Source organism: Pagrus major, chromosome 6 (assembly GCF_040436345.1).
Source record: "Pagrus major chromosome 6, Pma_NU_1.0".
NCBI classification, from domain to species: Eukaryota; Metazoa; Chordata; class Actinopteri; order Spariformes; family Sparidae; genus Pagrus; species Pagrus major.
In genome coordinates, this window is record NC_133220.1 from 30,872,858 (window position 1) to 30,888,025 (window position 15,168).

Consider the following 15,168-nt stretch of genomic DNA (forward strand, 5'->3'; position numbering starts at 1 on the left):
TGCCAACAGACTCACAGAGGCACCGGTGAGTCTGTAGACTGTACTGCACTTACTTGAATAAAAAATAAAAAAATATATAAGGCAAAAGCATCCTATGATGACTGTGCACATTGAGATGCAGATTAAAAATGCCTTAACATTTTGTGTTCCGAAAATGACATGTCTAAAGGACTGTGCAGTCTTGGCAATGGTATGCGCTCTCTGAGTGTTTTCTAATGAGTTTATGCCTGTGCTTTTGTGTTTCTGACTTATTGCTTTCTGACACCTTCGTATTGCGTTGTCTACGGACCATTTCCTTCAAGGAAAGGTCACGAGATACTCTTGTCATGCCAGCTCAGTTCAGGAAGTATGAGCTATTAATCAAAGCTACAAAAGAGACAAAACACTGAATTATGTTCACGCCAAACAAAGAAACACTTTATACTGTGTGTTATTCACTGAAATCATCAAGTCTGTCGGTGTGACAGTGCCACATCTGAAGGAGATGCAAGGTGCAGGAGGCACCTATACAAATATGGAGGGTACCGAGACTTTATCTCAGATCATTAACACAGGTGAGAAATGACTCTTCCCGTTCCTTCTAGAATTTCAGAAACAAAGGATTATTGGAATGCTGTGTGTTAGTCGGCCTTAGTGACAGGACTGTGAAATGACATTTCCAATGATAAGGAGAGGGAAAAAAAATCAATATCATTTATTTCCTCCCAGGCAAACTAACAGGCGGTTAGAATGATGCTTCATGCAGTCTTAAAGTCAGTCATGGCTCTCCCCAGTCTCCTGCCTGACAGACTACAAAAGACAAAGCTGTCTTTCATCTTGTTGCCTGCATTATTCATCTAACAGTCTGTGCCAGTCACTTAATCTCACTGATTTTGTCACTATTCCAACAATATTACTTTTAAATGCTCTATCCTTGTCATGACAAAGCTTATGTTTCTAAGAATATATGTGAAAACATACACTGTTACATAATATGAGCATTTTGAGTACATCACACACTTTGCTGTTGTGTTTAAAGTCCTTGTATTTCTCCATCTGAATTCTCCACTGTCCTTTTCCTCCTTTGTTTGTGCCAAAGGGAGGATTATTGTATGTGGAAGAGGGGAGGAGGTTAAATGGAAAAGGATGAGAAGATAGTTAGACTTGCAGCCACCCAGCATGATTGAGCTTAATGGGAGAGGAAGGTGGGCAGCCTGGACAGATCACACACCCCTGAAGCAGACAGCTGGCTGGGTGTGAAGGCGTCTCTGTGCAGCAGACACAATCAGTAAGCCACCTACCTACTCTTGCTACAGATACACCTGAGACAGGCTATGATATTAGAAGACATGGGGAAGGTGTCATCAAAGAGCTCTTGCTCGCCTTTTTAATGTGAATCCAGGAAAGGTGGGTTTGAAGTAAAGATGAGGAAAGCTCAACAAGAGCGGCTGTCTTTATGGCCTCATGCCTAATGCAATGTGAACTATTTAAAGCACTTGTAATTTCTCACATAGTGAGCGTACGTGAAAAAATGTGAATCTTCGCACTCAGAAAATGTGAAGAAACATCAGCAGGACACAAGCTGAGGCGCCTATATACACAGTGGAATTAAAAAACACAGGCGAGGAATGCAGCCTTCTCTTAATGGACCAGTCATTCACTGCTGCTGTAAGACTGTTTAATTTCCGTACATACGTACAGATTTGCCTCTTCCTTTTCCTCCCAGTGATAAAACACAGCGCCATGATTTAACGTGAGAGAATGGGATGAATATCAGCCCCAGTCTTATCTACTGCAACCCTACTTTGTACCTGACCTCCAACATCCAGCACCTGATCATCAATGTAGGCACAAAACTTCACTGATCCTTCATTTCAGTTCTATGGCGAGAACTATATTAACACAATATACTAATACTACTGGGGTCATTCCTTTCTTCTGGTAGTAAATTTGCTTTTTTTGTCATGTCTGCACAGTGCATGATGGTAGATAAATCAGTGCCCCTTTCTAATAGGTTGTGATTAATTAAGTGTCTTTTAAAACTTTATTATGGGGTTAATAAGTAAATAATGAATGTTTTATGGATCAGCTAAAACTTAAAAAGTTGTGCTTATTAATGGCTTACGACTGATCTAAGGATGCTAGTCAATGACTTTTTAACTATTAATGAAGCCATTAGTCGGAATGTATAAACAATTCATAAGATGCACCTTATCAGAAAGTGGTGCTGATAAATCTCGGCTAGTGACTATTGATTGCACACCACTTTTTAGGGAATTCACTATATGGGTAGATAATTCTCACTAAACATTCAAACAACACTACAAAAACATCTCGAGGACTGTTTAATGAAAGAGTCGGCCCAGTCGCCAGGACAAAATGTTGGCAGCAAACCACTGATGCGTTCATATTCACAGGCGTCATAGGATACCAACCATAGTCACATTTCTGCAAAACATCTCGTATCACATTCAAATTTGTGACGTTACTTTCACATGAGGAGATGCAGGGAGATGGTTGTGGAGTTAGAGGCGAGAAGGCACCACTGGATATTTTGCAACAGACCTGAGGACAATCTCCAGCCGTGTTTGTGGTGATTAAAGCAGGTATTTTGAGCCCAAACATGATATTTTCCGAAACCTAACCCCCTTACCAAGTGGTTTTTGTGCCTAAACCTAACCAGAGCATAAGCATGGTGTTGGCACAAGATAAATCAACACATCCTTATATCAAAACAACTGAGTTGGTGCATTACCACACTCCCAAAACAGCCTTTATCACTGGTCCCAAAACTACATGACCGTTGCAGCATACCAACAAGAAGCGTACTGGACCATAATCTAATGGTCCCAATTTCAAGACTACTGGGTTAGGTTTAGGAAGACATTGTGGCTTGGGTTTAAAGGTCCAATTTGTAAGACATTTGATTTTGTGCCTCATCAAGCTCAACAAAAACTGATGTTTTGGGTTTCCCAACTCACAAAATAATGGTGCTTCAGATGGTGGCCGAGCCGACCTACAATCGCAAAGATCTTTCTTACAAATTAGACCTTTAAATCACGTTATGTTAGTAACTTAAGTTACGTTACATATGTGACCTAACTTCACTCCATTAGTAAGTTAAAATAACTCACTTTTGACTTAAGGTTTCACACTAGACACTAAGGGCCGGATCTACTAAAGGTTTGCGTGTATTAAAACGTGTGCAAACTCCTTGCACACGCAAAAAATTGTACAAACTGATTTACTAACAGTGCGCAAAAAGGGTTGCGTCTGTCAAAGGTGCAAAATAGCGCGTCTGCATCCAGTTAGTACGTTTGCAGCAATGAATATGCAATATGGGGCATTAATTGTGCGTGTTCTGGGTGGAGAAAATGTAAATATATTAATTTAGCACGTGCAAAGTGATTTATCAAACCTGAAAACAATTTTGCTCATAGAAACTGCTTCTATATTTAACACATCTCAAAGGGAGGTGCAAACGGTTTGTATGCGTACTTGCGCACACATGGCTGCGGTTATTGTTGCAAGAAGGAGATGCCGAAACAATGGAAGCCTGTTTTATTTGCAGACCTTTTATTATACGCCAATTTTTCTTTTGTTCTTCTGATGTCTTGGTATCTCCTTTTCACTTCATCCACTGTTCGCCTGTTTTTTCCAACAGCATTAACTTTTTCACCGATTTATTCGCTTGAAATATTTATTTGCTTCCTCTACCAACACTTCTAATTCCAAAGGGTCGAATTTCACTTTGTGCTTTCGCTCTCTCAAACTCGCCATGCTGAAAACCATCAAACATGCTAAACCCTCATTTAAATAGGCGTGTCTCCAACACGTTTGCACCTGTTGTCATTTACGCAATCACTCTTAGTAAATCGCCCGCAAATTTCTAGATTGCGCACGCAGATTAGTACAAGCAATTTGGGATCTTAGTAACAGCGGTCTCCTAAATGAAAGTCCTGTGCTTGTTTAACCTGACTATCCATCCCCAACCTCCTCCCTATACAGACTTTCCACTCTTTATACTATCTCTCCTCACTTCCTCCTTTGCAGCTGTAATAATAACTATGGCCAATAGAGGTCGCTGCCAAGAAACATCAATATGGCTCTTAATATCCTGCTTTTCCTAGTTGACCTTGAAATTGAACCTAAATAAACATAAATAATGCATAAAGAAATGTAACGTTTCAACATATCTGTGGTTTGGAAAAATGTACATTGCCAGTATTCTGCCGATTGGGTTGAAAGAGTTCTTCTCTCACCAACTGGGCGATATACTGTATGCTATATACATGACAGGATTAAAGACATAATACATCTGACATTTCTCTCATTTTGCTCATTTTCACCTCTTCACGCCTCAGAAAGTGATTTAAAAGAAACAATCTGTGAACGGACCATCTCTCTTTGATAGAACTGCTCACAACTCGTGCCCATATTAAGGCCATAACCTGTGATGGGGGAGATGTGACATGTACACATCGCTTTGTTTTAGGGGCCACAAGCCGAAGAGGCCAGCAAACAACCACAAAACAATACCCTATTACTCCTTTGGATAACTATACAACTGTAACCATAACCGAGAGGCAGCATTCTGTTTGTGGCCAGCGTATTGCTAACGAGCACAAAACATCAGAGCAATGTTTTTTTTTCTTATTCTAAAGGAAATAGCTCCCTTTCTCCTTCATTATAATTCCATTTCAAATACAAAGGAGGAGTGAAAACAGAAAGGTGACGCAGGCAGAGCAGAGGTCTTAATGATAGAGCAGCCCAAAGTGAATCATATTGAATCCACCACCCCATCAGGCCGAGAGGAGCTTACGCTAAGTCCGACGGAGTCCGGGGGAACAGTCCTATTTGCTGCGGTGTGCTGCAGGCGAGGGCTGATCTGAGCATGCTCTGAATGAACTCCCCCTGACCTTGAGGTTCACATCAATTTTGCATGAGGTCTCCTCATCAAATAGACCGGGGATTGTACTGCAGCACTGGCTCACCTGGCTTTCCTTGAGGCCAGACACCCACAGAGACGGCAGTGACCACACAGACCACATACTGTTCGCTCTTACACACACACCAAGCACGCACGCACACACGCAGAGCTTAGAGCTGATAATGGAAATTCAACTGCTGACCAGGGTACTCTCTACAATTATGTTTAGTAGGTTATTGCTGCTGCTCTTTAATAAATTGATGTTCGTTTGGCCTTCAAGCCAAATGTAACACGATAAATATTCCTAAAACCACCTTGTATAAGTGTGAGTGTGTGTTAGCGTGTGTGTGGGTGTGTTTCCTGTGTATGTATCAGCTTTAAAAAATTCTATGGATTAAGTGAAATGTCAACATATATATAGTGTATGTGCATAAAACCTTTATCTGCAGGCATAAAACCATTCACAGTTACAATCTGTAGCATGACTATATGCTGTTTTATTCAAATTAAATTAAAATATGTAAATAAATGATGGATGTGCATGAAGCACAAGTCCATATACAGTGTCGACTATCTGGAAATTCAGTAATAAAGCCTTTATTTAAGACCACAGGTCTGCATTCCTCCAGTTTATCCCACTGGTTTTGTAAGATCTCAAAAGCCCAAGGATCACAGAGTTTTCTAACCATTGAAAAGGACAAGTGACCCTCCAAAAGATAAAAATCAATTAAACATTTTCTCTATTCAGCCCTGTTATCTGACTCGAAGCTGCGGCTGAATTCATAACAAAAAAAGGAAAAAACCTCTTCTAATCACACGCTCTCCGTTCTATTTATGTCCCTGTTACCCTGTGCCGACCCGTAAACAAAGGTAGAGTCATACATCTGCCTGAAGTCACATTACATGATAGCAGACACCAGCCAGAGTACTTTTTTATTCCCCCTTTCCAATCACTGCGGTGCCCTTGATCCTGTGTTACAGCAGATTCATAGTAAACACAGTGACAGGTGTATTCATAAAGCACAGCTCTGAGCCCCGGAGTGTGCTCTGGTGCTACGCTGGACTATTTGTCAACCGAAGAACTGTCAGGGCTCCCAGTCGTACTCTCACCGTGTCACTGAGTGGGTGAGGCGGAGTGGAGTGAGGTGTCGGGAAACAAAATCAGACAGAATGAAGCTAACTAGCAGAGCTCATGAGCATAAACACAAATGACAGCCTGATGTTCTCATTTTATCATACCTGCTATCTGTGCTCGACCATTTAAATCAGCCAGACAGAATTTTCGAACTTGTCAAACAGCCTGATTAATGACTTCTCTACCTCCATATCACAGTTAGATATCTACAATCTGTTATGTTCAGTATATTACAGGAGCAATTATGCAAGTTTAACTTCACATTGCATTCCCTCATCCCTTGTTTTCACTTGCATGTAGTGGTTTTCTACATTTTCCAAGATACAGATCCGCAACACATCCTGGTCCTCTGGGTCTATGATGGATTTTTCCATGTGTGATTACTGGGTAGTATCAACGCACACTGAGTCTGAAAAGCACTTGCTCTTTGATAGTCCTTAACTGATGATGCTACTGGTAATGATTTACACAAATTTGAGGATAAGGTTGGTGATATATATTTTTTTTTACTGTCAATTAATCCCATTAAAAGGGGCATTAACAGGCAGAAATGTAATATAATATATATAATAAGTTTTCATCAGCGTACAATCACCTGAAACAAAAAAACGGACTTTAGAATAAGCCTCTTCCACCATGTTGCACTTCCATGTTTCTATAGTAGCCTAAAATGGACAAACCAGAAAGTGGGTCTGGGGAGGGCCTTTTGCATTTTTTGCGTTTTTAGTGGCCACTGAAGGGGAGGGTGAAGTGAGGGGTATTCAGTTGGTTGCAATCTGCCCCCTCACTGCTAGATGCCACTGAATCATACTCACTGAACCTTTAAAAGTCCAACACCCAGAATTAATTGATCCTACTAAAAGTATGTTTGGTCTAGTCAAATCCTGATATGGCGAAATTCCTCTGCGCTTGAGCTAAACTACCTACCATTACCTTCAGTACTTTGAACATGAGCACTGTAGTCTTTTTTAACTCAATCCCATATGCACAGTCCTGCTGTTGTAAATGCTCACTAGAACAACATGTGTGCCAATCCACTGGTTAAAATAGTCCCCAACAAATTCACAGTTTACCCATTTTAGGGAAGGGACATAGGCATCCCTTGACTAGATATATTTATTTTGTATAAGCATGCAGATATATGCACTTTGGTTCGAGTTTTTTTTTTAGAAGCAGGTACTAGTGTAATCATTATGATAGGCTAATGCTCTTTTTTCTTGGGAGTGCAATAGACATTTTTTTGTTTTAACAAATCGTTATGAGGTAAAGGTCGTTGTCTTGGCTTTAGAGTGACACCATCTGCATTTAGATTGGTTTTCTATAAACCTCGCTCTCACTGTGCAATTCCGTCTGCCACTGGGCACAAAATCTCTCAGGGAAATGAGGGCTGACTGGCGATCCAGTCAGGCTGGCAGCCTGGCACCATTTATATCCACTTTCACATCTCCATTACAGACTAAACGAATGAATAAACTCATGTTTTGTCCTGTGTTGTTGGTAGTTGCTTGCTACTCTGAGGGAAACGGAAATGATGCAGTTGTCTTGTGACAGCAGTGCCAACATTAATACAACTTGGAAACGCTGGGGGGAAGTCAGTTGTCCGTTTCCAGTTTAATTATTCAATAATGCTTTTTATTCTTTATAGATTAAAACATAGACAGTCTGTTAATGTATGGCAACATATTGTCTAAATGACATATAAAAGTCCATGAAGGCTGGCCAGTTGTATGTCTATGACACAAATAAACTACTAAAACCATTCTGTATTGTATAGGCATTACTACTTACTATACTATAGTTCATTACAGCTGTGCTGGAAATCTATTACATTTGGTATTTGCCCACTGGATTCAGGTAATATCCGATCATAATTTCATTTTATCTACATTTTACATACACTTTATCATTGCAGGAATGCTGAAACACCCAACTGCAAGAAGACTGACACTTCCAGTGCTACAGTGGCGCCCTGACATCATCATCTCTGACAAATTCAATATTGTGTGACCCAATTTTTTTCTATGGATATTAAACCAAATGGATGAATTTTTCTTAATAGCTGCAGTAACTGAGGAAATTAAGTGAGGAGCTCTGAATTTAATACCCTCTTGCTTGGCATATCTAATTATACAAATACTGTTCATTTGCAGGGTCTGGGCCCATGCATAGTTTGCAGAATCTGGTGAAAGTCACAGCATGACCACATCCTAAAGGCATTATTTCAGTTTGCTCAGGACACTTTGAGGTTCTAATTTCAGTGTTAGTGAAGTAAATTGGCAAGAATTTATGCTTTCTATTTTATCATCAGGACAAAACAGTCTTCTCCTTGCCCGAAGGGAAACAAGTCAAGGACGATCAGTGTCAGAAAAACTGATGCAACCCAAATAAACCTCAAAAACCCAGACTCCTTCCTCAAAGTAATATTAAGGGAAGACATTGTGTGTCTTTAAAAGCATTATCAAGCACGTCAATCCAGAGTGGTGAGCGTTCACTCACTCAAACATCAATTCTTCCTTTTAAACCTGGTTTCAGATTTTTCATTCATAATTGAGGGCACTGACTCCAAACAGTGGAACTACTGACCTAGATGAATATAGCCAGAGTCAGATGTGTGTGTTGTGTTGTGTTGTGTTACAAACAGAGGCTGAGTGCTTCGAAATGGTGGAAAATCAGTGAACTCAGAGAACACTAGAAGTAGACAAAATAAGAGATGAGACAAGACTCGCTAGGGAGGCAGGGTGAAGTTTATAGCAATAGGTTTATATAACATCAGAGCAATGGAAAGGGTCATTAAATATATTGTTACCACCAGATCTTGTGAAGTTGGAGGCAAGCAAAATGTTTAAAGTATCTAACTAAAAATCCTACACACTTACATCTTGTCTTACTTACATGGAAGAAAACACCTAACATTATCATAATTCATTTTGTTATATTGTTAGTACTCACCACTGTCAAGCTAGCAGGTTAATGGCTACACTTTCTCTTCCATTCTTGTGCAACTAGCTCACTCAGCTTAAGTAATAGATCTATAGCCAGCAAGCCAAACCTTGTAGAAGATTCTGGTCATGGACAATGAGTAGGCAGGTACATAGACAAGCAGGTAGGCCGTCCAAACATTTAATTTGATCTGAATGACCAGACAAATTAAACTTAAATTAAATTAACCTCAAGCTTTATTTTGATCCAAATACTCCTGACAAATTTAACAGGCACTTTAGCCACTAAACGCTCTACAAGTCGAATTAATTTTCAGATAAAGATAAAGAAAAACTTCCCAAAAAACTTAGATAGATAAAATAGATGAAACCTCAGGAAGAACTCAAGACAGAAGTGGGATCATTGGTTCACTAGCTAATAATTCACGTTTGGTGCTGTGCATTTATCAGGGTTTTTTTTGCTTAAAACAGGTGCCTTCTGCTGCTGGACCCAGGGTGGATACTAAAACAGTGAAGATTTCAGGATGTAAAATCAAAACAGTGAGGTGGAGGACACTAAAACACTCCATAAAGCTAAAGGGAAATGAAGAGTTGGTTGTAAATCTCTGTGGGTTTTCTAATGATGAGCCAGCCCTATTCACTTTACGCAGTCATTTGTTCCATTGCTCACATAAAATATTGATTGGCACTGCTCTGATATGTAGCTAACATGTTACACTATTATAGTGATGATATGTGCATAACAGCCCTCGTAATATTATATGCTTGCTCAGCTGGAGTAAAAGTTGCAGATCATACTGACATCTACACATTTTCCCACTATTGCTTCAACACCAGGGACCCAAAGGAGAAAACCTCTTCAACACCACCAGTGAACATCAGAATGTTTTAAGTTACGGGTGAAATAATGCCAGTGACAGTTTCCGCTTCATCCTGGGAAAGCTCAGGTTGCACAACAAGTATAATGATACCACCCGCTGCTGTGCCTGGACCATGTTTTCAGCGCAGACACATTATAGGAAATGTAAGCATTTAACGGAATGTCACTCACAAGGTTATTGCCTCTCTGCCCTGCTTGCTGTGCATCTACATGGTGCTGACCAAGCTCCGAAACACAATCTACCACAAAAAACATCGCCAGCTGCCATTTTCAGGCAGGCTCTGTGCACCGCCGGGGAATAGCCGGGGAGATATCAAAGGATCTGTGGTGCAAATGAGTCGCTGGAATCTCCTTTTCTCCGCTAATGATTTCTTTAGCCGTGCTCCATACTTTAAATCATCATCTTTAGATGCACAGTGGCTTAAATCGTATCATTAATAAAGTTAACTTCACTCGTATCTGAGGTGTTGGCACTATCAACCTGAATCTAGCTAACTCAACATCATAGCTCAGGCTGAAAATAGATAAGCTTTGTTCAATTAAAAAATTGATGCTCAATTAGGCAGGCGCTCTTTGAAGCCCGTCTTTTAGTCGGATGGTGCGCAATCTCTCTCAAGCATTTATGTCCAGAAAAACGCCGTTCTTTAACAAATCAATAGCAATCAACGCTATCGGTGCCCTCTTTGATTTCCGTGGAAGCAGCAACGGAGATTCGCAAGCAATTAAGCAGCGATGGATTTTCATCATGTGATGTGGATGTGGAGTCGAGGCGGGTAGACAGTTGAGCCGAGGAGGCTTGTGGGGAATGGAACTTTGATGTGGTAATTTACCTGTACTGCGGAGGAAGGCTGCCTTCTGCCTCGCACGTGATGGTAGCCCGCTGGTCTGGGGAGTTGATCGGTAAAATGAGGTCACTTGGCTCCGTCCTCCATCTTGGCCCTTGAAATATGACATCCTCTGTACAGGCTGGGGAAAGGGGAGAAAGTCTATAGTAGTACAAGGCAGGGAAATTGTCTCTTTGACCTTAGGAGAAAACACTGGAAGAATACAGTGAAAACACAGGCAGGGTGAGGAAAAATAGTTCATCTTGCTGAAATACAGCACCTTTTTGACGCTCAGTGTATACTGCTTTCTCAATATATTGTACATATTGTCTCCTATTCTCTGAACAATGTGTCTCTTTCCGTAGAAGAGCAAAGACATACATGTGGACACTCTCCAAGAGGTACTGTATACACACTTTGTGTAAATCCCACTTACCCTTGCTAGGCATTAACTGCTAACGCTGACATATTCAGTATCTGTTTCACTGTGTGCTTCTGCATTTGTTTTAAATGAACCTGACACACATAAACACTGACCATGGGGCTTGTGTTTACTCCAGTTTTGCATGCAGGCCCTGTTTCTCACATTGCCTGGCCTCTCTCTGTCACTTTATCATCATGATGAATGAAATATTATAAATGCTGTTGCCGCGGTCCAACATTTTTATTATCTCCTTGCTTCAAAACTCCAAAACATTGTTTAAATGTAGCCGGGGAAAGTTAAATGCAGTTGCTCCGAGCTCACATATACTCAGTAATAGAACTAAACTAAGATGTTCCGTGTTAATTGCCATGAAGAAAGTCATAGTGATAGATAATAACAGGATTTAAGTTGAACGCTTAAGACGTCAATGGTTGACTGCTGATGTAGAAAGCCAATTCTAACTTATTTCCCAAGTAATTAATGATTCCCTGCAAGTGACAGGGTAGATAAATAAAGCAGAGTGATCTATTTTCAGACCGTCTATGTCATACTACGCATGCACCGGTTAATTGAGGCCATAAGGATGCACTCATCTGCCAGCAGCTTAAAAGGAAAGGATGTGGAACACAATCTGGTACTAAATGAAAGCAGAGTCAACAGACGGCCAGAGTAGGCCTAATTAATATCCTACTGCTAACAGATTGCAGCATGTGGCTAGCAGTTCTACACGTGGCTTTAACCGGTGATAATATGTCAGGGAATCAACATATTTCACTGTGTGAGAGATCGAGAAGAGATACGGCAACTTTTGCTGTGTTGTTCAGTCACCTCACAGTTTGGTTTATCAGCCTCTCCCTAATGTGAATTTGAATAAAGTGCCATTTAGACTAACGTCTAAGCTGTATTTTGTGAAATCCCAGACAATAGAGCCAGACAACTTGTTGTAATGATTGTTATCAGTTGTAGTGATTTTTCGAGAGTTTCCAAGTGAATGTTAACAACACTGAATAAGAACCGGCACCTACAGGCAGCCACCGAGGCCCAAGTGGCAAAAAACACTTGTCCGCTAGGAAGGTGAGCCTGCTTGGATCTTGCTCCCTAGAGTACTGGGTGTGAATTACCCATGAGCCAATTTGAATAACATTCATTGGGATTTACAATGTCATTTGAACAAGGGTTGACATTCTGGTAGAGTGTCTCTGCTGCTTCTCCTGCTCAAATCCCTGGTGGCCGCGCAAGGGCAGAATGAGGCGCGGTGGCAAGTAGATTGTGCTAAAATGCTGGGCTGGATTCATTGCATGGATCCTGATAATGATCTGGACAGGCCATAAACAGGGACGGGATTGGACTCCCGGTCGTCCCTGACAGTGTACTGTAAACGCAGCAGGACGCCTGCTCGAGGGAGCGGTGAAGGACATCACGCTGGGGAGCTGTACATGCAACGACTGCAACTTAATCAGTGTAACCTTTTTGGTTGAGGAGAAGAGATTTTCTGAGATTATTTACAACACTAATGGATGAAACTCTATATTTTATAGAAACGCTGCTTACTAAGAATGAAATGCTGTTTATAACCCTGAACCTTGCAGATACTCTGTGCATTCAGTCTGTGAGATTACAGAATAACACAAAAAACGGTGACATGCTTCTGTAATGAATACACATTACAGACACACTCATTTATTAGGGGACATATTGTCGTGACATAAACCATGACACCAATTGCATTGAGACTCAAATATGAAATGTGTTATAATATCTTACCTGCAAGGCATCCAGTGATTGATAGCAGAACAATTTGTTTCCATGGTAACATCATCTTTAGTTGCCGAGGGCTAATAAGACTCTCATCCAATTGCTCGTGAATGGAATGCTCTCCCCTTGAATACAAGAATTTTAATCTGAAGGGAAAGCAATTATGGATGTGATTAAAATATGACATTTTGATCCAAATACGACAAGCATTCATCAGCAAAAAAACATGATTACAGCACTGCTAAGTTACATAATAGGTCCCTATTATTTTCAGAGTTACTATGAGGGAAGGGAAAGTGAATCTTGAGGAACTGAGAAGCGACGGGGGGAAAACAGCAGCAGACAAAAAAACCTGAGGGTAAAACACGCCAGTGCGATTTTCAGGTGGCACAGAAGAAGAAACAGCTGCTAAATGAGTATGTTTTCTTCTGCTGGGCGCGTTTCTCATCCCGACTAACAAGCTCAATTCAGCCGCTTTAAAGAGAAGTGAGGAGGGAAATGACTGACCTCAAAAGATACGTCTCTCTCCCTATTTGACTATTAATAGGAGCTGGCAGACTGTGTACCAGCACTCCACAAATTGCCACTTCATACTTTAACAAAGGGTTTGGTGGCCGACTGAATGTAAGCAAACTGACTATTTTCATTCTGATGTACATGCATCACTCCCTTAGATCAGCACGAATTACAAGAAGGCCGGACAGTTAAACAATGAAAACAGACTGTGTTTCATTGTCATCTAATAACGCTGACTGACATTATAATATTTTCTTTAAGAGGATAGAAATTTGTCAACCACACCTTTTACTAACAAAGTATTTATCCATTTAAAGGGGCACTCCAACAATTTTACACATTAAGAGCCATTTACTGTAGAGGAAGTACTACTCAGCCTGTGAAAACAGTTGTATTCCTCTGTGGCTCTGGAAGAGCTTTCTCAAGCCTGAGACAATGACTCTGACTATGTCATTAGCATAACTGTCATCAGGAGAATACAGTGTTGGGCAGCGACGCTTTCCTGAGGAGTGGATTACAGCACTGGGATTACTTCTGTCAGTAACACAGTGTTAAGGGGCTACATTTTGAAATTCAGCAATTACACTGCAGTTACTAATCTCTGTAATGCTGTGACATTTTGAGGGTGGGCTGGTTTTCTGTTTAACCAGGAGTTTAGTTACACACAGTTTCACTTTTCAAGACTGGTCTGGGCAGCGGCGGGAGGCGGGGAGGCAGCATGCTAATGCCAGAAGAGGAGGAGGGTGGTCCGTAACTTCAATTATCTACATATTGAGTCTTTTTGACTAGCTAGCAAGCCTTTTGTTAGTCTAAATTTGGGAATTATCTGGCTTTGTTCAGACTGCGAAGGAATGCGAACACCCCTGCAGCTCCACTGTGAGGACGTGCTACGTGCAGGGCTAAACTAGCTGTTGGTAGGTAATGGTCAGTTAAAATTGGGGCTGTTATTTTGTTTTCAACATCAAACCACCATTTTTGATCATGAAAGTCTGTAATATGTATATGACAGTGTAAAGGCACAACATGAAGTACTCATGCGGCGCTGAAGGTGCTGTTGCTCTTTCAGTAAACTGGGCTATTGTTGTTCTCTTTGAAAGACTAGCAAGCCGTGGTGAAGGCACAATCAAACCATCTGAGAGCCTAGAAAGCATTTTGAATTCAGCACTACAAATCGTGGACAAAGGCAAGGCTGTTGATTGTGTAAACTGCAAGTTACAAAAACGTTTCCTTATCATTCAACTGAGGCAGCAGCTCATCTCAAATGAAGGAACAACTTCAATTCTAGCCAATTATATACACTATTAGGCTACTTTGGTAGTATTTCAATTAATTCAACAGAATTATGTGTTAGTTTGGTAACACTTTACAATAATCATAGTTAATAAATGGTAAATTGGCAATTTTTGTCTGTCACCAGGCGCATGGTCCCTCAGGAAAGGAAGATTAACTGGCAGTCCATTTCTATTATAGACTAAACGATTGAATAAAATCATGTTTTGTTCTGTGTTATTGATATTTGCGACTTTGATGAAAATGGAAGTGATTATGTTGTCATTGCAACAGTGACACCAACAATAATACCACTTGGAAAAGCTAGGGGGGAAAAGTTGTCCATTGCCACTTGAAGTTCAGAGATTAATTATTAACTTTGTTTTGAATTTGTTTGTGACAGCCATAGTAAACATGGGCATGTCTCATTTTCTATTTCTACACACAGAATACAGAAGTTAAGTGGATGTGGTGGCCTTGGAGTTGTTGGAAGTAGGGCTGCAACTATTTTTTTCAT

General features: G+C 40.6%; 1 protein-coding gene across 1 annotated transcript in view; it reads right to left on the reverse strand.

Moving 5' to 3' along the window:
* cntn3b (contactin 3b) overlaps positions 1-12,930 on the reverse strand; it is a 48,969-nt gene extending 36,039 nt beyond the window's left edge. Inside the window, exons 1-2 of the mRNA XM_073468333.1 lie at positions 12,876-12,930; positions 10,694-10,829 (exon numbers count right to left, since the gene is read on the reverse strand). Coding sequence (XP_073324434.1) covers positions 10,694-10,829; positions 12,876-12,930 — 191 coding nt within the window. The remainder of the gene's footprint in view (positions 1-10,693; positions 10,830-12,875) is intronic.
* Between the last annotated feature and the right edge of the window lie 2,238 nt (positions 12,931-15,168).